This window comes from Anthonomus grandis, chromosome 18 (genome assembly GCF_022605725.1).
Source record: "Anthonomus grandis grandis chromosome 18, icAntGran1.3, whole genome shotgun sequence".
NCBI classification, from domain to species: Eukaryota; Metazoa; Arthropoda; class Insecta; order Coleoptera; family Curculionidae; genus Anthonomus; species Anthonomus grandis.
In genome coordinates this window covers 11,291,800-11,314,862 of record NC_065563.1, presented here as the reverse complement: position 1 = coordinate 11,314,862, position 23,063 = coordinate 11,291,800, and the positions used below count along the sequence as shown (strand labels likewise).

Here is a 23,063-nt window from a genome sequence, read left to right as displayed (position 1 = left end):
GTGATTTTACTTGTACCTACTTCTTTAAGAATTTCGTTAAAATTTATGAAAGAACGTATTCCTAACCTAAAATGAGACAAAGTTTCAAATAGCTTGGGATAGGTGCATAAACTTTAAAATATTTGTTTTATTATTCCGATAATCTTGAATCTTATAAATCCTAATACCATGAAAATGATGATCTTCATTTAAATTTTTGCTTGTATTTACCTAACAAATTCAGTTAAAAACACTTTTTATTTTCTTTCTATTTTTACTATTACAACGGACAATTCACAATAATTCGGTCTTGAGAAACAGGGAAAGAAATACGTTTAAATAAGGATGGTGATCCATTATACACGTATTAAATAAGGAGGAAACATATCCAAAACCCAACGCCAAAAACGATCCGCTATACACACACGTCAAACGTCGTCAACTTCATTACGTTATTTAATATATTTTTTGTTGGCAACATTGAAAATGTTCAGAGTGACCAACATCAAAAGGACACAACCGTTATAAAAATGGCGGCCGCCAGGCAGTGTCCTAAATAACCACGATTTGTTTTTCAAATTACAACATTCAAAAATTTCGTAAATATTCTGAATTTTTGAAAAATGAACTCCCTCCCATACTTACTGTAATAACTTAACCGAATTAAGTTAATAACTAAGACTTACTGTAATAAAAAACCAGCTGGAAAATGCAATAAACCCAAAAAATTATTTCTGCAAGACCCAAATTTGCAATAATTGTTAATTATTTGTTTAAATTTTGATTGCACCGTTCAATTCTACGGTAAAAATGCAAAAGATATTATATTTTATTGTTTATCAACAGTTCACATTAATAATCGGAAGCAAAAATTCATTTTAACGTCATAATAGCGGTAAGTAAGAAATTTGATTATGGCGGCAAATTTGAATTTTGCTCTACTATACCGTGCGCTTTAAATTAGTTGGAAATGAGTAGGTAGTTCTTTTGAAAATTACAGTAGGTAGATAGAGAAAGAAAGAAAGAAAGAACATGTGCTATATTACGTAAGAATAATCTTGTGTACAAGCATCCTACAAGCTAAAAAAACAAAACAAAAATTGACAAAACAATGAACAAAATTAAACAACAGAAGACAAAACTTTTTGAACACACTTGAATTAAAGATAACTAAATAAAACAATCAATTACTAAATAAAGGTAAACTTGTTGACAAAACTAGAGAAGAAAAAGGAAAAAAAAACTGTCCAACATGTCCAAGGTTGGTTCTATCATTAAACAAGTCATCCAGGTTATAATATGCCTTAGCCAATAAAAGCGACTTTAATTCTCTTTTAAATTTCTTAACATCCAATATATGTCACAACACATAGAGGTAGATGATTGTAAATTTTTTTACTTATGTAAATTAATGAGTTTTTGGTAAACGACGAGTCAAATGGACAGTGTCAAAGGGTAGTTTGGGAATTTTGTGAATAAGAGCAGCTGTTTCTAAGATAAAGAATGAAAAAAGAGTTAGGATTTTTTCAGAAATGAAGAGAGGTTCGCAAGAATCTCTTAACTTAGCAGAACACAGGTATCTAACTGCTTTTTTTTGAATAACAAAGACAATGTTAAGTAGCCCCTTATTGGTTAAACCCCAAAAAGGCAAGCCATACCGAATATGAGATTCAATAAGTGAAAAGTACACTGAACGTGCAACCACCCCTCCCAGCTCTTATTTTGCCATTCTTACTGCAAAACATTCAGAAGATAATTTCCCAGGCAAGTGTAAAATATGATCTTCAAACCAAAGGCGACCATCAATGGTAATTCCTAGAAACTTGCAGTACTCTTTATTCTGCAAGAGGGAATTTTCGTCAAACATCAGACCCTGAACATCGCACTTAAACCCCATAATAGACGTCTTTCTTACATTAAACACGAGCCTGTTGGAAGCACACCACCCTGATAAAATCTGAAGGTCCTCAAGGATACAAGTCTTAATATAATCAGAATTTTTATGGCTCCATAGTATGGTGGTATCATCAGCCAACTGAACCACCTTGCCCTGCAGTTTCAATGAACTCAAGTCATCCACATACAGTAAAAATAACAGTGGTCCCAACACTGAACCCTGGGAAACGCCGCATTTTAGGGATCTAGAAGCAGACAAAGACTGACAACGACACTGTAACCTTCTGAGTACGGTTTGATAGATAGGACTCAAGCCATCGCAATGCTACGGCCCCAAAACCATACTTATCGAGCTTAGATAACAGTATTCCATGATCCACACAGTTAAATGCTTTGGATAGATCATAAAACACTGCCGCCGATGACTCTCCAGAATTCAAGGATACATAGACGCTCTCCAAAAAGCTAAAAACAGCATCATGAGTCCCTTTACCGGCTTGAAATACAAACTGATTTGCAGACAAATGCCATTATGATGTAAAAGGGACAAAATTCTGCTTTTTGCAAGTTTTTCAACTATCTTAGAGAGGGTAGACAAAATAGAAATGGGACGGAAATTACAAGGCTGATGCAAATCTCCACCCTTATGAAGAGGGATAACCACTGCCTCTTTTAAACATGAAGGAAAAATGCCAATATGTAAAGAATTGTTTATGGCAAAAACTAAAGCATTTAAGGCTGAATCAGGCAAAAAGAGTAACAACCTCGAAGATATCCCATCAGCTCCAGATGATTTATGGTTTTTTAGGCGTTTGATTTCATTTTTTACTTCGGTAAGTTCGACAGGATAGAAAAATGAATGCTCAACCGACACTTGTTGAAGATAGTGCAGGGGATCAATGTTACTACGAATGCCCTTGAGCAAGATATTAGGTATATCACAATAATAGTCGTTTAAAATGTCAGGTCTTAACTCCGGTTCAGATACTTTTCTATGGCAATGTCTAAAATCATTAATAATCGACCAACACTCTCTTTGCCTATTTGATGACATATTTAAGCGATCCCTATAATAATTAGATTTTGCTCCTTTAATTAGCTTTCTGTACAGACTACGGTATTTCTGATGATATACAAGGATAATTTCATTTGTGGTATATTTGCACAATTTAGTCAAAAAACGGAGGTTTTTAGCTGAAATTCTAAGGCCTCTTGTAACCCATGGTTTTCGTTTCTTAGTTTTAAGCCTCATTTTAGGAAAGCACTGATTGGTCTTATCACACAGAACTTGAAAAAATGAAGTAAGTGGGTCAGAAGCCGTTGCAAGTGCATTCAAATTTACCGAAGCTGTAGCAGCAGAAAAAGCATTGAAATTTCTCCTGCTGAAAATTCTTTTTATATAATGAGATGAAGATGATACAGTATTATATGGCATTTTAGCAAGAATAGCTTCATGGTCGGAGTACTGTGCATAAAACGTCATCAAAATTTGTACAGAAATAGTCAATTGTAGTTGCAGATGAAGAAGTTATTCGTGTGGGAGAAAGAACGTGCATTTTCAAGTCGTAAGAATTTAAAATACTTAAAAGAGAAGTACGTGGCAAGGTTTCATCAGTGTAGTTGATATTAAAGTCACCAGCCAATATAACCTTAGAGTGTAGGGACAACTGGGATAAAAGAGAATCAAGTTTGTCCAGAAACATAGCAATATCTCCTGTAGGTGGCCTATAAACACAAAGAATATATAAATTAAAACGCTTACAAAAAGAAAGAGAGAATTCAAAAACATTCTCTAACAGAAGATTATCATACTTATCAATATTACAAAAAATCGTTTTAATTGTTTGCCTAGCCAAGATCATGGTTCCTCCATGTATAGATTGTTGACGACAAAAATTTGATATAGGAACATAATCAGATATTAAAAAACATTCACTAGGCCTCAACCAGTGCTCAGTCAGAAGTACAATATCAGGAAAATTACATGTGTCCAGCAAAAGATGAAGCTCATCCATCTTGTTTCTTAGGGATTCTATATTAAGAATAAAGATATATACTTAAGCTTTTCGAAGAGCTAATTTCAATTTTACTAGTAGAATATGAACATGAATGAGATTCAACCTTCGTGGACATGTCTATAAAAAAGAAGAATTCAATTCACGATCAGTAATCAGTTCAGACTCATTAATTTGATGATTCAAAGACAATTTATTTGAAAATATGTGTATGTAATAATGATGCCAAGTCTGAACCAAAGTTACTGGCGTGATTAGACTCTAAACTCCTATACAGATTAATATTATTTGCATGAAAAGTACGATAAAGGGCCTTATTACTATTATAGATAACATTATGGTTTAAATAAGTATAAGGGCTTGTCATCACTAAAGTCTTTGTATCAACATGATTTTGAATTAAATTTTTAAAAACACCAGATGAGGAACAAATTCCATTTAACATTACTATTAAAAAATTATTAATTATTGAAAAGTGTTAAAATGAGACCTATTATTTAATCTCTATATTAAAAAAAGTCCTCCGTGTAGAGTTACGCAGATTAAATAAGTATTTTGTCACTAATAGACTATTCGATTTTAGAGGATTTATTTAAATATACTACTTGTACACGTGTATTAAAGGTATCGAAAAACATAGTAGAGAGCACAACTAAGATTCTAACCTCAGAAAAAGACATCTATGAACGACAAGACTGACAATGACATTGACAAAAGATTAAAGATACATTTACACATTATTAGCTACAGAACTTTAACATGTAAAAATTCATCCAAATTCCACAATGTATACTTAACTTTGTTTTATAAATTCCAAAGTTTGTAAAGTAGAATTTATACAGGGTGTTAAAAAAGGTTTATAGTAAACGTATAAATGGTAATAAAAATGTAATAAAATCATCAAGGGATTACCACATTTCTTGACTGCAATCAACTTTATTTCTATGCTTTATATTACAACAGTGGATATGAATATCGAGTATACATACGTATACGTAGTATTTTTTTTTAGAAAATTGGAAGATCTACAGAAAAGTAGGTACTCTTGTGTTTTTATCATAAGCATTGCATTTTAATCCATCTGCAAAAAATTAATTAGTAATTTTAAAATTTAATTTAGTAATAACAAATTCGTTTGTATGGACTTAGCGGAGTAAAAAATACAATAAAAGTAGCTCCCTTCTTAAAAAAAATAAAATCGGCTTAGAACCAGATGAAACCTTTACCAAATCATTAATTAGGTTATTGTACATACGAAATGGGCATTTACGACTTTTTTTAGTGGTACCGAGTTTTATAAAATGGAGAATATTGCAAAAAGGCAAGAATTAAAAAAAAGTGCTTTTTAACCTTAATCTTTTAATATCTCTGGAATTTTTTAACATATTCAAAAGATCTTTTTTTTGTTTTAATGAGAATACATAAGCGCTGAAAACTGCGATAAAATAAATCCAAAAAACGTTTCTTTTTAATAATATAACATTTAAAAATCATTAAAATTATATTTTCTGCAATGAACTTTTGAGCAAAAAATTTAAAAAAAATAAAGAAAAATTAACATCCGTACAAACAGGTTAGTATAAAATTTTAATTATAACTACGAAAAGTTTTTTATATTAAAAAGTTGAGAAAAATATACATAAAAGTAATGTTTTAAATTAACTCTTAGTGGGTGCAAATAAAGGTTAAAATTGGATAAATTTATAAATATTTTCCGCCGTATGCAACATCTTTTAACTAATAGCAGTGACAAGTTTGGTTTTTATTACATTGATTAAATGAATTTAAATTAACTTTTAACTGAAAGTGGTGGGCGATGTAATACAACCACTAAAGTTTTCTGTAACTCTATCCATCGTGTATCAATTAATTATCACATGGGATGTGACAAGTTTGACCATTTAGAGTTAGCTAGTGCAGTTTTTAAAATACTTAATACATTTATTAAAATCCTTCTTTTAGATAAGTTTTAGTAAATTACACGTGTAACTTTTTATTCTAGGAACAGGTAAAGGTACGCACGAAAAAATTATTAATGCAGCACAAAAACGGGAAGATATTTCTATGATTTCAAAGCTATGTGGATACGAGGATTTATTTGCTTATGATGCCAAATATCATAAACGATGCTATAGTCACTATATATCTAAAAAGAATATTCAGGCATTTAGAAGCAAAAAACAAACAATTAAACTTAGGAAATAAAACTCTGTTATCACCAAAAAAAAGTCCCCAACGAAACAAGATAATTCCGCGGAGAAGTCAGATTCAACGAGTGAATCTGAATTAAATTATTTAGATCATGAGCCATATTTTCAAGAAAATGAAGTTCGTATCTTACACAGAGCAGCTAGAATATTAAAGAATCAAATGCGCGAATTTCAATCCAAGCGGAAAGAATTTCCCATTCCTGAGGACATAAATGAGAGAATTTTTCAAGAACAAGTTCCTAAAACGTTGCTTCAATTTATTTCTTGTTTTAGGTGCATATATCAACTAAAAATTTGGTATAACAGTCACATACCATATAGGAATTTTGAAGACCCAAGAAAATATGGATGGACAAATGATATAGAGTCTAATATATGGACTCCAATATTTGCGACACATCAGGATCCCGTCCCAAAGGAACTACGGAAAATGTTAGTTCTTCGATGTTCCGATGGAAACTGCAACACTAAAAAGTGTATATGTGTATCCCAGGGTTTGAAGTGTTATAACGAATGTAACTGTAAATTTTGTGGCAACAAAGACATTATAGACACACCAGATTCATTGGAAACACAAAATGATGAGGAGTATTAAAAATTAAAGTTTGTTTAATTAAAATATTCAAATAAATTATTTTTTTAAGTTTACTTAAGAATCTTAAGTTATTATTCACCAACTTCATTTATAAATTATTCGTAGATGGTTAATAAATGGCGGCAGTTGGAAGTACGTTCGGTCGGCAACGGTATAGAGCGCGGCAATTTCCACCTATACACGTTACCTTAAACAATCATATTTCAAAAACTATTTCGGATAGAAACCTGTGGCTTTTTTTAAAAACTTTCTTATGGTTTTTTCTACATTTCATTCGTAGCATGTATGGCAAAATTCATTATAATAAATAAGTTTATTGCTTGCTGAAAAATTCAATACCAACAATATAAATTTTATAATTTTCATGTTTTTTATTAACAAGAATAGAAGTTTTCTGCAATTATTTTACTGCAGTTGTTAGCGCTTATATATGCCCTTTAAGCAAAAAAAAAAGAAAATTTGGCTATATGAATTAGTTTCGGAGATATTGGCAGTTTAATGTATAATGGTAACATTTTTGAATAAAACAATTTTTTTTTAATTCTGATTTTAAAAAACTCGGTACCATTAAAAAAAGTCGTAATTACCCATTTCGTATGTGCAATAACCAAACTAATGATTTTGTAAAGGTTTCATCTGGTTCTAAGCCGGAAAAAAAATTGAAACATTTTAACCCGTTATTTACTCCGCTAACTGTAAATTCGTGGTCTACGAGACAAAATACAAAGGAAAAGTACGTACAATTGAAAGTACTTAGGAATAACTCATTCAAAATATACCATATAAGTATAGAGACCATATGAGGCATAAAAGTATAAAATTCGTTAATTAGCAATTTCAGTGTGCAAGGTACACTATAAATGAATTTTTTAGGTTTTAAATGATAGGTGGTGAGGCAACTTTTGGAGGAATTGCAATTAATTTGACATATCCAGGGACGGACTTGCAACACACGCACGTTAAATTTTTATAGTTTTTAATACAGAGGAAACAAATTGATTTTTTGGAAAAATTTAAACACCTTGTATTTTGGAAACGGCTTTCTTCCGGCCATCGGTGTCTTATCTCAAACTAGTTTTTTATGGCTCCTTTATATACTCTAGCATTTGTGACCATTTGAAAGGGGACACCCTGTATTTAATTTTCCAGCTATTTTTTCTACAATTAGTATATTTTTTTTACTTTTCCGAAAAACAGATTCCAAAACGAAGAAAATCAGTGGTTCCCGAATTTTGAATATTTCAAATTGAGAAAATTTGTGGTTATTTAGAAGATTAAACCAAACATTTGTACCAAGTTTCGCAAAAATCGAAAACGTTTCTGAAATTTTCCGTGATTTTCTTGTAATTTTTTCTGTTGAAAAGTGACTTTTACAGTGTTACAGTACGTTTGTATTTAACTTTCTTCAAAATAATGATTGGTCTAATTAGGCCAATAGAATACGGTTGAGTTTGCGTTACCATGCATAAATTATTAAGAGTATGTTTCAATAAACATTCATTGTTCGTGAATATTCAATGTTTGAATTTACAAAACACACAAGTTAATAATCTTAATTCTGAAAACTCACTATATTTTCTATTTCAATATTTTTTTATTTATTAGTGTAACAAAAAAAAATGTATTGATAATGATATGTTATGTGTGACAAATGGGGAGCGAGATATTTGTGAAAATATTTAACAAAAGCCTTTATTTGCATAATTTCTCCTAATGGCCCTCTATCGATTTTTGTATAGTACTAAATTAAGGCATGGTAACTCAAACTAAGGACATTTTTGAGGACGAAACCACTGGCCTACATTACGTGCGTGACAAACATTTGTCATACACCAAATTACTTGTAGCTTGTCACTTATGTCAACTTAAAGCACATAACCTAAAAATATCCTAAAGTATTAATGAACAGTTTGGCTATTTTTATCGAATTTTTGCGCTCGGAGTCGAATTAAACCCGCGTCACCGTCGTCCTGACGTCAGAAAAGTGTTTTCTCCGAAAAATCTGGCGAAAATCTTTCGGTATACATTTGGTGATCTTATGTGTTTACGTCGTCTTCCCAGATATACGAACGTTGTTTAATGATATCATTCTTATTAATTGTTCTATGTCGAAATGTTTTGATAAGGAATTCTCAGAGACTCTTAGAGAGCATCGTATAAGTGCGTTATTGAATTCGGTTTTTTTTTACGAGCCAATTTTTCAGGTTCTACCGCATTTCACTCCTCACTCACATTTCGCCTCAATCGTCATGAAACATTATTTTTATTATGTAGTAATTCTCTTGCTAGTGTTAGACGAAGAACACCATTTAATAGCGATCATCAATTAAATACAGAAAAAAGAAACCATTCGAAGTAACTAAATTTTGCGTTCATTGAAATGAATATTTTCTTAATATTTTAGTGCATGCATATTTAAATGAATTATCAAGATATTGATAGTTCATAAACGGTAATATTACTTATATTTAAAGCACGCTCTTTTATTAATAAATATTGATCACGTAAATATTTTTTGTCGACGTCACTGGTAGTGATTCCTTGTGTCGGTGGCATCAACAATGTCGGTGGCATCATTACCTTTTTCCTTCAAAATACATTATCTACATTCATTTATCATATCTTGTCATAGTTTATTTTTAAAAAAAAAATTGATATTTTATTGAGGAGGAACAGTAGTATTGTTTTGTGTCTGTCAAATTTAGTGATATAAAAATTTTTGAAATTCCACCGTATTTCACTAAGTCCTCAAATGCCTAGAATTATGTAGTGAGTCGGCTTTTAGACGATGACTATCATTTGACTCTCAATTAATTAACAAGAATTTTTAGCAGTAAAAAAGTTTACACTTTCCACTGTCATCGCATGTAATTCCCCCTATTGCAATCAAGACAATTTAGAAAGAGCATTTTCTTATTAAAACCTCATCCTAAGAACCGCGTGAATCACGTCAACAACCAGAAACAGAATGATACATTTCATTTTTTAGCAAGTAAAGGATTTTTACCAAAACTATCGAGTGAAACACGCCAGGGGGGTACTTAGATTATTTTGTTTTTTTTTTTAGTAAAAATTTAATTATTTTCACGGTGGCATAAGACAGCTGTTATTTATTTGCTTGGAAAAATTCTGTAAGGAATAGTTGAAATTGTAGAAGTCTGGGCGTAGGCGTAGGTTCAAATCCCGATTGAGTGCGAATAATTTTTTTTTATTAATTAAGTACATAAAAAGTACTAAGTAAAAAAAATAACTAAAAAGCAGATAAATAAATTTACACATATAAAGGTAATTTGCAGTGGTTGGGATTGGAACCCGGAGTCCCAAAGTTCCTGGACTTGAATACGCGTTCCCAAGACATAATTCAGACACTCTACAAAATATAACTCAGACAAATGACAGATGTCATTTGTCAAATGTTGACACCTTTGACAGATGACAAACTCACAATCCGATTGTTTCAGAGCTGATAATCTGATGAATGATTCATAATTATATAGTAATAATTACGAATCATTTCTCTTGACCTTAGTTTGTAAGCTTGCTTAATTGTTTGATCCATTTATATAGTTGGTTGACGTTTCAATCTCTATAAGATCAACCTCAGGATCCTATAAGACACACAAATAAAATTATACATTCTGGCATAGTTACAAATATTAAATTTTTGGACACAGTTAAATGGTTCTTTTCAAAATTAAAAACAAACACACTAATAAAGGACCTAGAAAGTAATGCGTTCTATAAAATTTCATGTTGTGAATTTGCTTGAATTTTTGTGAATTTACATCGATCAAACGTCAAGATATCCTCCAAAATCCATTCACCAAAGGTCAAGATAATGGAATTCTTAGTCCAGGAATGCCTGTAAGAAATAAAATAATTTATTTAATGATTTTTTTAGTAAATTTTTGGTTATGGTATATTTATCAATCGTGCCAAGGTATATTTATTAAACTGTAGAATTTACGTATATCATATACTATTATGTTTATAAAACGAAGAAAATTATGGCATTTAACAAAATCCACACGGAATTTATATATCCAGTTTTTGAACTCGATTATTACACCTCAAATATTTAATTAAATTCTGCTGAAAAATCCCTATTTTTTGTTCATATTATCCAATGAAATACCGCTGTTTTAATACTAAATATTTATATATAAAATTGTAACAAATTTAAATAAACAGTGTTATTAAATTAAATATTGAATATATATTTTCTGCAAAAAACATTGTTTTTCATCAACAAAACCCTTACCCTCCCGCCCACCCCAAACATTTTTTCAGCAAGAAATTCTTCTGAAAAATCACTATTTTTCGTCCATATTAACCAATCTAATAACGCTGTTTTTATATTAAATATTTATATATAAAATTGTAACAAATTTAAATAAACAGTGTTATTAAATTAAATATTGAATATTATATATTTTCTGCAAAAACATTGTTTTTCATCAAAAAAACCCTTGCCCCCTCCCACCCACCCCAAACATTTTTCCAGCAAGAAATTCTTCTGAAAAATCACTGTTTTTTGGCTATAAAATTCAACCTAATAGCACTGTTTTTGTATTAAATATTTATTAATATGCATATATATAATTATATCAAATTTAAATTAAAAAAACTGATTTATTAGATTAGATATTAATGATAAAAACAGCTGTTATACATGCGTATTATTTTGGAAAGCAATGATTTTTGAAAACAATTTCTTACTGGTAAGTTGTGTGGGGTGGGTGGGGGGCTAAGGATTGCCTTAATGAAAAACGGGTTTTTTGCAGAAAATGATTGTCTAAGAAAAAAAAGTTTTTAAAAAAAATTATAGGTGATAAAAAATCTATAAAGTGTTGTATCTATACTTGTCTCACATAACTTAAGGTTTTCGAGTAAAATAAATGTGAAAATTCTCTATTATATTTCTCGAAAACAAGGCGTATCGCTATGTTGTAATGCTACACGTAAATTGCAGTAGTTGTGCCAATTTTTATCGCAAATAAGTGAAAATTCCATCTCGGCGATCACTTTTGATGGCTCGTTTCTCCTCGAACCGAAAAATAGCGAAAAGAAATAACTTATCATTAATAATGAAACGCACCGGGTGCACCCTACCATCGGTTTCCGGAAACCCTAGAACCCTCCACCTTAACCCCATTGTTTGCCCTTCTCTGATGGTCATTTTATGTAGAATTTCAACAGCCCTAGATTCTCCACCTTTGTATGCACCGATGTATTGTATAAAAATAGTACAATTACATGTACACAACGGTACAACGTCTATTTAACATTATAAAAACAGTTTTAGCTTCCGGTAAATGTGGCACCGAGAAACACGACACTCATGCGGGCGGAACAGGAACCAGAAGTACTATTAGTCCAATGACCCATAATGCAGGATGTCTGCTGATATATGATTACATATTCTGTCTCCTTTAGCAAGATAAGTAGCATAAGTTTCGTAATTAAGATCCAATAACCGTTAAACTAGGTCTAGAATTTTTTTTTAAATGGCAAACTGTACAAAGGTACATCTTTATTTTCGATAAAAGCCAATTTATAAAATTATGTCCCTTAGATTTAGGTTTTTAAGGAAGAAAATGTTTCTTACAAACTGAGAACGCCATTTCTAGCCTGTAGTGTTTTATAATTGACATGACCCCGTTGGATCCCGTTTATAATTGACATGACGGATGACAACTTAACATAACAGTCACATATGTATGAAGCTTGTATGGTGAAAATCGGAATCGCATGTCGGCCATCTTGCTTGGCAAAATTGACAGTTGCTGACATTGATTGATAGAACATCATTTGTCATTGTCATACCATTTGAGTTTGTTTGTCATTTCAATAAATGCAAGCCTGGGTTGAGTTTGCTATTTGTTTTAAGGATGTTATTTTAAATTTAAGGCTTTTTTTTCAATATTGGGGCTAATCTTTTAATTGATTCGCGGCAAGCAATTCCAGGTTTCTGGTAAGAAAATCTGATTTTATTTATTACTATTATGTTTTTGTATTGTCAATCTTTAGTCTTTAATAAAATCAAATTCAGTTTGCTTCAATGAAGAAGTTTCACTTTTCAAGTATTTAATTTTTAACTTATAAATACATATTACAAAATGTCTGGCCTTTCATTTTCTATTTAACAATTAAAAATTGATTTAAAATTTGCCTGACAATTTCCTTGATGTAAGAGTATGTATATTTTAAATGGTTCTGAGGAACATAGTAATAAAATATTTTTCTCAGTTCCCATTACAAGAAAAACATGGAGAGCGATATGTAATGTAAATTTTATTAAGACTTTGAGCTATAGAATTTCTTCTGATCAGTTCTGTCCACATATTTTAATAATGCTGATACTGCTGGCTTTACACTACAATACATATTTATTTAAACATTTATTTTGTCATTTTTTCACATGAATCATTTATTAAATTGATTTATAAGGCTTGCACTACCTATTTTTTATTTTATTTCATGCTCTTATCATACATACCACTTCCTGTGTTCACATTTTTTGTTATTAATGTTTTTCTTACAACTTGTGTTTTTTTTAACAGTTTCTTTTTATTTTATGTAACGCTCTGTCCTTGAATTAAGTTTTTATTAATATTATAATAATATAATAATAATAATATATATTCAGCAGATAATACATTATAACATTACAAAATAACAACTGCTTAACCGCTAAGAATACCCAATGCACAATGGTATTTTAAAAATACCGTGTGCGCATTTCCTGTCTATCCAAATTAATTAATTAAAATAAAAACAATTTTTAAGAAAATAATATATAAACAAAAGTGATTCAAAAAATAAAATAGAATTAAATTAAATTAGGAGAAAGAAAGGGAAAAAAACAGGAAGAAAAATAAACAGTACTATGTGTATCATACTAACCAAGTGACGTTATCGTCTAATATCCAATCGTGGATTCTACTTTTAATTTTGTTATAGGAGTTCTACGGGAAGTTGATTATATATTTTTGCTGAGGTATATGTTAAAGTTTTTTGACATTTAGTTTTTGTGGTCTTTGGGATCGTTACATTCTTATTTAAAGCTTGTCTAGTGTTCTGATTGTGAGATATGAAATGCAAGTAGTGTGGATTCTTACACAGAAGCCTAACCACTGCTTTCAAGTAAATTTGATTTACTTGCAAGAATCTAGCTTCTCTAAATAAAATATCAGAGGAATACAATTTTGGTTTGTTAAACATTACCTTCAGAACATATTTTTGGGTAATCATAAGAGGTTTCAGGATGGTCTTACTTGTTCCGTCTCACGCTGTTATATATATAAATAATATATAGATAAATGCTCGTAAGGGTCTTTTTTTCCATAAATTGTCTTAATTCACGAAATTTATAAATAAGTTTCCGAACTCAAGTGGAAATATAATCAACATGGTGGTGCCACTTTAGATTTTCATCCAAAATAACACCTAAATATTTAACCTTGGTCTGTCTTTTTATTTCCTGGGTGCAAAAACATTCAGTTATGCCACAGTCGTTTTCGTGTAATGTGATCTCTTTTAATGTGCTAGACTTTTCTGAGTTTAGTGTTAAACAATTTAAACCAAGCAAGCAAGTTTTGATTTTTTTCATGGAAGACTCCGCAACAGTCTTTACATCCTTCCAAGACTTTTTCTTAATCATTATTGCGGTATCATCTGCAAAACATACCATGCCGACATTAGGTAACAACTGCAACAACTCATTAACATATGTATAGAGAACAATACCGGTCCAAGGACAGTTCCCTGTGGCACACCATATTCTACCAACCTAGGCAAACTGACACATCTATTTATTTTGGTGCTTTGTGTTCTTTGGTTAATGTAACTTTCAAACAGGCTGTAAGGGATCCCTCGAATCCCAATATTTTCCAGTTTTTTTAGCAGAATATCATGTGTCACATTGTCGAACGCCTTGCTGAGGTCCAGAAATATTGCCATGTACCTCTCGTCACAGTCGAAACACTTTCCTATCTGTTCTGTAATACAATTCATCGCATCTTCTGTACTTTTATTTTGTTTAAATCCAAATTGAAATTGTGACAAAAAATCATTTTTTTTCTAAAAGCTCATTAAGTCTAAGTTTCATGCATTTCTCTATGATTTTTGAAAGATTACTGGTTAAAGCTATGGGTCTATAATTACTAATAATTTTTTTATCTCCCGATTTATGCAACGGGGTTACAGTGGCATGTTTGAAAATTGAAGGAAAAATACCACTCTCAAATACTAAATTTACAAGATGTAGAATTGGTTTAATAAGGTGTTTATGATACTTTTTTAAAAATAGTGCAGGTATTTCGTCAGCCCCGGATGCTGCATCAGTCTTAAGAGTGCTTATTAATTGAATTAATTCATTTTCCGTTATAGGTTTAAGATGCATAGAGTTTGCACTTCTCGCAGACCGATCTTGTTCTCTCGTTTGTTGCTTCTTTGACCACCTTCCAGACCTCTTTTATGTTATGTTTATTTTCCGCGAGTTTGTTAGAGAAATAATTATTTTTTGTACACAGGTTATTACGATAGTCTTTAAAGGTTTTATTAGTTTCATTAGTCTTAAGTATAGCACTTTTCTTTTTTAATTTGTCTCTCGTTCTAGTAGATTTAATTATACCGAGAGTCATCCAGGGTTTTAATTTACGATCTTTACATTTAATATATAAGTTGCGAAAATTATTTTAATTGATGTTACGAAATTAGTAGCACATTTATCAGAATCATTGGAATTAAATATTTGTTCCCACGTTTCATTCTCCAAAGCCCTTTCTACTTGATCATAGTCGATTTTTTTCACACTTGTATTTTTACTACATATTGTAATTTTAACATAAGTAAAATTGGGTAATGATCTGATAAACCGCTATATATAACTTTGGAGCTCATGTTGGTCCACTCAGTGTTCTTGACAAAGAAATGGTCCAAGCATGAAGATATTTGTCCATTTCTTTCCCTCGTCGGTTTATCAATCATGGAGTTACAAACTTTTTACGTTTAACGTTTACAAAGTTAGTAAAACCATTCTGATGCATAATATTTAAATAATTCACCACATTTGTATCATGCAATCTTATAGTTCCAAGATATGTTGTTAGTATTATAAGGGACCAACTACTACTATGTAAGTGATATATGTTTATACTAAAAAGTTGTTTTCATTTTAAAAGAGTTTATTTTGTATTGTAGATGAGTATATTGTTTCTTTTGATAATACTCTGCTATAGAATTTTTAATTAATTTTAAAAATTAATATTTAAATTATAATTTTAAAATCTATTTAATTTTTCTTCAGAAAACAGATACAAGTACATATTAAATAAGGAGAATTCATCCTCTATTGAATCGTTAAGATAGTAACAGGCTTAACAAAAGTAAGGAAGTTATGACAGTAACAGGCTGTATAAGTTTGTTTCATTAAATATATCATCAAGAAATGTATGTGTGTTATTCCTAAATTGACGCCTTTAATATTCCAGTATATATAACCGCAATGAAAATTTATGGGCTGAAGCCATAAATTATTTTGTCTTTACAATAAATCAAACAGGGAAAGTTCAATAAGTGAAAAGACACCAGCCGACTTATGGTTTGGTAGAAAGATCAATATAAATAACCCAGATAGCACATATTTTTCTGTATGTGAGACTTTTTGTGTTTTTGAATATGTATATGTATCCTCGATATTCTCTGGATACCAAGCGATAATCCCTTAAATCCTGTTGGATAGCATATGGGCGCCCGATAAACATCATTTTTGGATCGAGCCGAATTTTGAATAAACGATTATTTCATATATTGCTTTCAACCCTTGACCACTACCAACTTAGTGTTTCCTTAAGGCGCCCTACTTAATTGTAAGCAAATTATAGGACTTGTTGAAGTGTGTAATTTTTTCTTTTGCGGTTTGATTTGATAAATAATTAGGAATAATTAAAATATGAAGGTCCCCTGGAACATACAACATCCTTTAATAAATATCTTAAGTGATGCCAAAATTGGTATATCTGGTACGCTCAATAGTCGAATTCGGGCATTGCCCGAAGTATGTACGATAATTCCGATTTAAGTACGATATTTAATCATTTACCTCTATAAAAATGCAAGCTGAATTCGAGTCTGAATTGGAGGTTTCAGGTACTCAAAAACATAATCTTATGGGGAAAGATCATTACCTCACTATACTTGATGTAAGGGAGGCAAAGAAAAAGGTGCAAAGCCCAATCAAAACCCCTATCTGCTAAACAGTACAGAAGAATCAAGCGTTTTGATATAATAAGTATAAGTGGCATGAAAAAGTTAATTAAAAAACGCAAAGAAGATTCTGATGCCATACTATATTTTGTTTCCACGGATGAAGTGTTTCCTATCGTTCACCGGGCACATATTTCTGCGGGTCATAAACGGCACAAAGGTATGTCTCGGAACAACACTAATTATTTACTAAATCTAATGTCAATATTGTACAATGCAAGTACCGCCCCATTGGCTAGACAAGCCGTTAAAAACAGCTACATATTACAAGATCCTATTGGCTGGTTTAGTTTACAAATTAGTTTGGGTTAGTTTAGTTGATCTGGTTTGTTTTGATTTAGCGTGTCCAATAATCAAAAAAACTAACTTAAGCTAATCAAAACCAACCTGGACTAACAGGAACTAATTTGTAAACTAAATCACCCAATAGAATCCTGAAATATGTAGCTGTTTTAAACAGCTTGTCTAGCCAATTGGACGACACGCTATGGTGCGTCCGGGCGGTACTTGAGTTGTACATTGTACAATATTAATCTTAGCTACCGGTATCCAAACAAATGCCAGGAAATTGTAGGATAATGAGAAGAATTAACAATGACTTATATGGTTAGTTAAAATTATTAGCAACCAATACTAATATTTAGGTTATTGGTTGCCTATAACGTCTTATTACCGGGATTTAGTCGGATACCGGTACCGGCACGTTAGAATCTTATTCTCAATCTCAATTAAAGAAAAAATACGCAAACATTACTAGAGAAACTATTAACATATACCTAAAACTGTGTGAAATATGTCAACTGAAAAAAACGGCACCTAGAAACGGAATCGTTGTTAACTAATCAATTCTCGGTGCCAAGTTGATCTTAATGATATGCAGACTGACCCAGATGGAGACTACAAATTCATCTTGAACTATCAAGACCATTTGACTACGTTTTGTGTTCTACGCCCAATGAAAAGTAAAACTGCTGTAGAAACGGTCAGAAGTCTAATAGAAATTTTTTGTTTATTTGGAGCTCATCAATACTTTTTTTCCAATCAGGTCATTAATAATTTAAAATGCCAGTGGCCACATTTGAAAATCGTTCATGGAAAACCGCGCCACTCACAAAGTCAAGGTTCTGTGGAACAGTGTAACATAGATGTGCGAGATGCTCTTATATGTTGGATGTCCGATGAAAATACAAAACATTGGACCGATGGACTGTGTTTCGTCCAGTCAAAAAAAAGTAGAAGCTACCACAGTGCAATTAGGCGATCCCCATACGAGGCTATGTTTGGTTGCGCTCAGAGAAATGGTTTAAAGGATACTGACTTGATCTCGAAAAACTGTTAAATGAAAGCAACGAACTTCAAAATACTATATACTATATAGATGAAACCGAAACAGTTGAAGATGACGTGCAAGTTTCTATGATTCATAGGGAAAATATGGCAAATAGTAAAGTGCAAGTTCTTATAGTCAACCAGGATAATATGGATGATACCGAAGTGCAACTTTCTATTATCGATTTAAAAAATATGGCGGATAGTGAAGTGCAGGATTTTATTCAAGATAGAGAAAAAGGAGAAGAAGAAACTTCTAAAGTTAATATAGCCATTAAAAACACGAGAAACGAAAATGAACTTTTGTTATGAACTGTGTGTCAAAAGCCTAACACCATCGTGGAAAATTGCTCAAAGTGCAAAGGAAAAATTCATGCTGCATTTTAAAAGTTAACAACGAATTGGAATCTGAGTTTCAATGTTTTCTTTGTCAACGTTCCTGCGATATAATTACGAATCGTGAAAACGCTAAAAGAGGTTTGGAAGTACAAGCCAATTTAATGCTCGCACAATTGGCGAATAGGTTTTACAAATTAGCAACAAAGTCTGGAATTTTACAAAAACATTTTTGTAGAAACGGGTTTCAGTTTGCTGATAATAATATTTTTATAGAGAACAACAATTTTGGCGACAAGAACGACAAAGAAATATCACTTAGAACAGCATCATCCAATATATCAGGGTCTAAACAAGGATTTATTTCATGCATTTGCATTAAAAAGTGTATTAGCAAATTGTCGAAAGAAAAATGTCCTGTGTAATGACATCTCCAAATTTTCTCAATTCTGAAAATAGTCAAACAAATAAAATATTTCAATTTTTGCAATTTCTTCGTAAATGTTGAGTTATTCGGGTTCCTTGAGTGTTGTAAATAGTGTATAAATTTCTGTTATGTTATAATAAGACTGATCTCACACTTTGTAATTGGACCTAAGGGGCAATGTCAAATAAAAACACAATTAACGCCATGAACAACAGTGGAGGCCTCAAATCAGTTATTGATTTGGACCATATATGAGGGGACCTCAACCTTGGAATTCGTCAAGTTTATAACCGGGAAAATATGTCTAAAAAGAGATATATGGAATTGTACACTCACGTATACAACTATTGTACATCAGTGCATCAACAAAACAATTGTAGGGGTGCTTCAAACTCAACAACTAAAGGGAAGAAAAACCAGGGTGTTGGTGGAGCTCAATTAGTTGGCATGGAGCTGTACAAGAGACTTTCTTAAGGAATTTCTTAAAAGTTATTTGATCAAACTTTTGGAGGATGGTATCCATCGAATGGACGAAGACGTCCTTAAATTTTACACCATTCAGTGGGAAGATTATCAGTTGCATATCCACTGGATCTCTGGATAGGTTACCGGAATTTCATGGATATGCACTGGAAGGTTTGTGCTATCTGGATTATTTATATTTATACTCTTCCCTGTTTGATTTATTGTAAAGACAGAATAATTTATGGCATCAGCCCATAAATTTTCATTGAGGCTACATATACTGCAATTCTAAAGGATTCAATTTAGGAATAACATACACACACATCTCCTGATGATATAATGAATAAAACAACCTTATACAGCCTCTTACTAGCTTAACTTCCTAACTGTTATCACAGAACACAAATATATAGAGAAGTGGTGACAAACGCGTGACCAAATTAAGGCGAGAATTCAAATTCCATTTAATCGTAATATCTAAAGCAAACGCCTAATCAAAAAGGTGACTCATAGAAAAAACGGCCTTTTTGATTAGGTGTTCCTTTACATATCCACATGGATATTTAATGTCCATTTGGATATGTAAAGGATTTGCACCCGACCAATTTTTTTGCCTCCATTCAATGATTACAAAGTAAATAAGTATTTTTTCCAATGTCGTCAATTCTTAATTGAAAACCCACTGTTTCAACGCCTATAGGCCTCTTCATCAGGTTGAGAAAATGTTCTGGCATTTATGAAAATATATTTTTTCTTTATTTAAGTTACATTCAGGTTATTTATTTTAATTAAGGCGACGCTTATGAAAAAAAGTGATCAGCTGTTTTGTTAAGAAAATGTAAGAGATGCTCATTTCAAATAATAATACTTATTGAATATTTTTAGCCATTTTTGTTTTGCGTGACTTTTTTAGGTATGGATAGGCTTTTTTCCTTTATTTTTATTTTTTGTTTTTTATTCTAATCACTTGAAGGAGTGTTTTTTTTTTAATTTGTTCTCAAACGGTCAACAGATGTCGCCATAACTACTTTAACAGGCCAAAGATGTTTTATTTGGCAGTGTTTGGTAAGGCGACTTCTTAGGAATGTGGCTTCAATGTCATTTTCTGTAATATTAATGACTTGTTCAATAAAATATTTATTTCTTTGTCTATTTCGATATTTTGTTGAAAAACACACCAGAAGCCTTTATCTATTAAATCAAGCGAAATAGGGGAAACACATCGGAACAATTTACCCTCAAAGCAGACTGATGCTGATGAATTATTTGTATCCAACTTATTCTCGGATTTATCGGTGAAACTTGATAGTGCAGTGTCCATTTCTGAGTCTGCATCTGAAGAATCTTCTTCACTTGAATTCTGCATCTTCATTTAAGATTTCCATACGTCTTTCCAAACCATTATCCTCTTCATCGTCTTTATCCAACGCTGATTGCAGTACCAACCACCCGTCGGAGTGAACACCTGTGCTTTTTTCATCACTAGCAAAACTTTATTCACACTGGTTAGCTAAAAACAGGTAAGACATTGAGTTTTTGGTTAAAGTAGCTGTAAGGTGTCTAGTTTACATTGCCTATTTCAGAAATTGCTTATTTTTTTTTGCTATGATGTAATATAATACATAACGTCACTTTTAAGTAATTTTGGGCTTCAAACAAGCTGTTTCTATTCACCCCATAATTGTTTTTTCTTTTGCAGGGAAATGCCTCGCGTTTATAAACCAGACCCTCGAGGTAAATCATATAAGAAAATTGATGAAAAATCTCTTAAAATAGCCCTTGCTTCAAATGACAACGGGATGAGTTATAGAGTGGCTCACGAAACATACAATATTCATTATTCTGTGCTTTATCGGCGCGACAAAAACCGAAATCTAAAGCGTCATGGAGGACAATAGTTAACAGCCTACAGGACAAACAGACTAACCAAGCAAGAAGAAGATTGGGGCTATCTACTTGACCATTTGGACGTCAGGATGATGACAGTAGAGGTAAAACAATAACGAGACTTAAAGATAATATCCCCGGCAGAGACTTTGTCTATTCTTTTTTAAAAAGTCACAAAAATGAATTAAGATCTAGAATCTGCCAAATCATCAAGCGCTCAAGAGCTGCTGTTTCTCCCAATACCAGCAATGCTTATTTTGACAATTTAGCCATGCAGTTGAAAATTGTACCGCCATCAAACATAACAAATTTAACAGACGATCCGGGTAAAAAGAAAAGGGGCTGTCGCTATCCAGAACGTATTTGCAATACGTCGAAGTCAGTCGTTTCTATTATGTACGCTGCTTCAGCTGATGGAAAATTGTTCCCACCATACGTGGTTTACAAAGCTAAAAATGTGTATACATATAGGAGGACCAAAGGACGTCAGGTTTGATGCGATTTCCTTCTCAGATTGGGTAGAGAGAACTGTCATACCTGCAGTAAAAGATCTACCGGGAAATAAGTACTTAATTGGCGACAATCTGAGTTCACATTTTTCTGAATGTACGGTATCTCTTTGCGAAGAAAATAATATTTCGTTTATCTTCGTCCCGGCTAACTCGGCTACTCATCTGACCCAGCCTCTGGACCTGGCATTTTTCCGACCTCTTAAAACAGCTTGGCGACAGATCCTTGAAAAATGGAAAATGGGGGCTCGTTCAAAGCATTGCACGGTTCCAAAGGACAGATTCCCTTTCTTGCTAAATGACTTGTCAAAGGCTATTGAGCCTAATGCTGGAAAAAACATACAATCTGGGTTTAGAAAGTGTGGAATTTTTCTACTAGATAGGGATCAAGTCTTGGGACGCATTCCGCAGCAAAATCTTGACGAGACAAATGATGAGAATCAGAACATTGAAGAAGGACTTAATAACTCTTTGGTAAACCTTCTAAGAACAATGAGATATGGCGATGGTCAAAATGTGAAGAGTCGACGTCGTAAAATTCAAGTTCCTGCTGGCAAAAGCGTTACAAGTGCAGATTTTGAAAGCACGTTGGATAAAGACGATCAAGAGGATAATCATTTGGAAAGACGTATGGAAACCTTAGATAAAGATTCAGACCCGGAAATGAATTTGTCCCTTAGTAATTTCATGCCAATAATGGCAAATTCAATTCAATTCAATTCAATTCAATTCAATATGTTCAACTTCAATATAAAATATTACAATTCTAAGAATATAGATACCACCTAGATACCAGAGTATCTGTATGTGCTATGGTAGAAACAATTTAAAAATTCTAATATATCAATGTTGTTACCCTTAGCAGACTAGCCGTTATATAAATTAGTTCACAATATTTAACATTTTAAATAAGTTTACCCAAAACTACATAACAAAAATCAAAAACCAAACAATAAAAATGAGAAAAAGAGAAAAGATTCATATACTATATACACATATACATTTTAACTACAAAGGTATTATGTAGTATTTTACAGAATTTTCTAGTCTTTGGTACCTAAAACCTATAATATTTGAAACAAAATAAATAATTGAATAAATGTCCATACTGAGATTTTTTTCTTTTTCCCTTATGTATTTATGTTG

The 23,063-nt window shown here is 31.9% G+C and overlaps 1 protein-coding gene across 5 annotated transcripts in view; it reads right to left on the bottom strand.

Annotated features, from left to right (window-relative positions):
* The window catches only part of LOC126746918 (intraflagellar transport protein 56), a 219,655-nt gene that overhangs the window by 127,601 nt on the left and 68,991 nt on the right, over positions 1 to 23,063 (bottom strand). For 3 of the 5 annotated variants that reach the window (XR_007664028.1, XM_050455339.1, XM_050455338.1), the window contains one exon: positions 10,320 to 10,557. The exons of 1 other annotated variant lie outside the window; for it this stretch is intronic. Coding sequence is in view for 1 of the 4 variants with exons in the window: in XM_050455339.1 (XP_050311296.1) it covers positions 10,543 to 10,557 (15 nt within the window). In the remaining 3 variants the exon portion in view is untranslated. Of the gene's footprint in view, positions 1 to 10,319; positions 10,558 to 20,757; positions 21,032 to 23,063 lie in introns of those variants that run through there. One more of the 5 variants, XR_007664027.1, reaches the window with a different exon arrangement.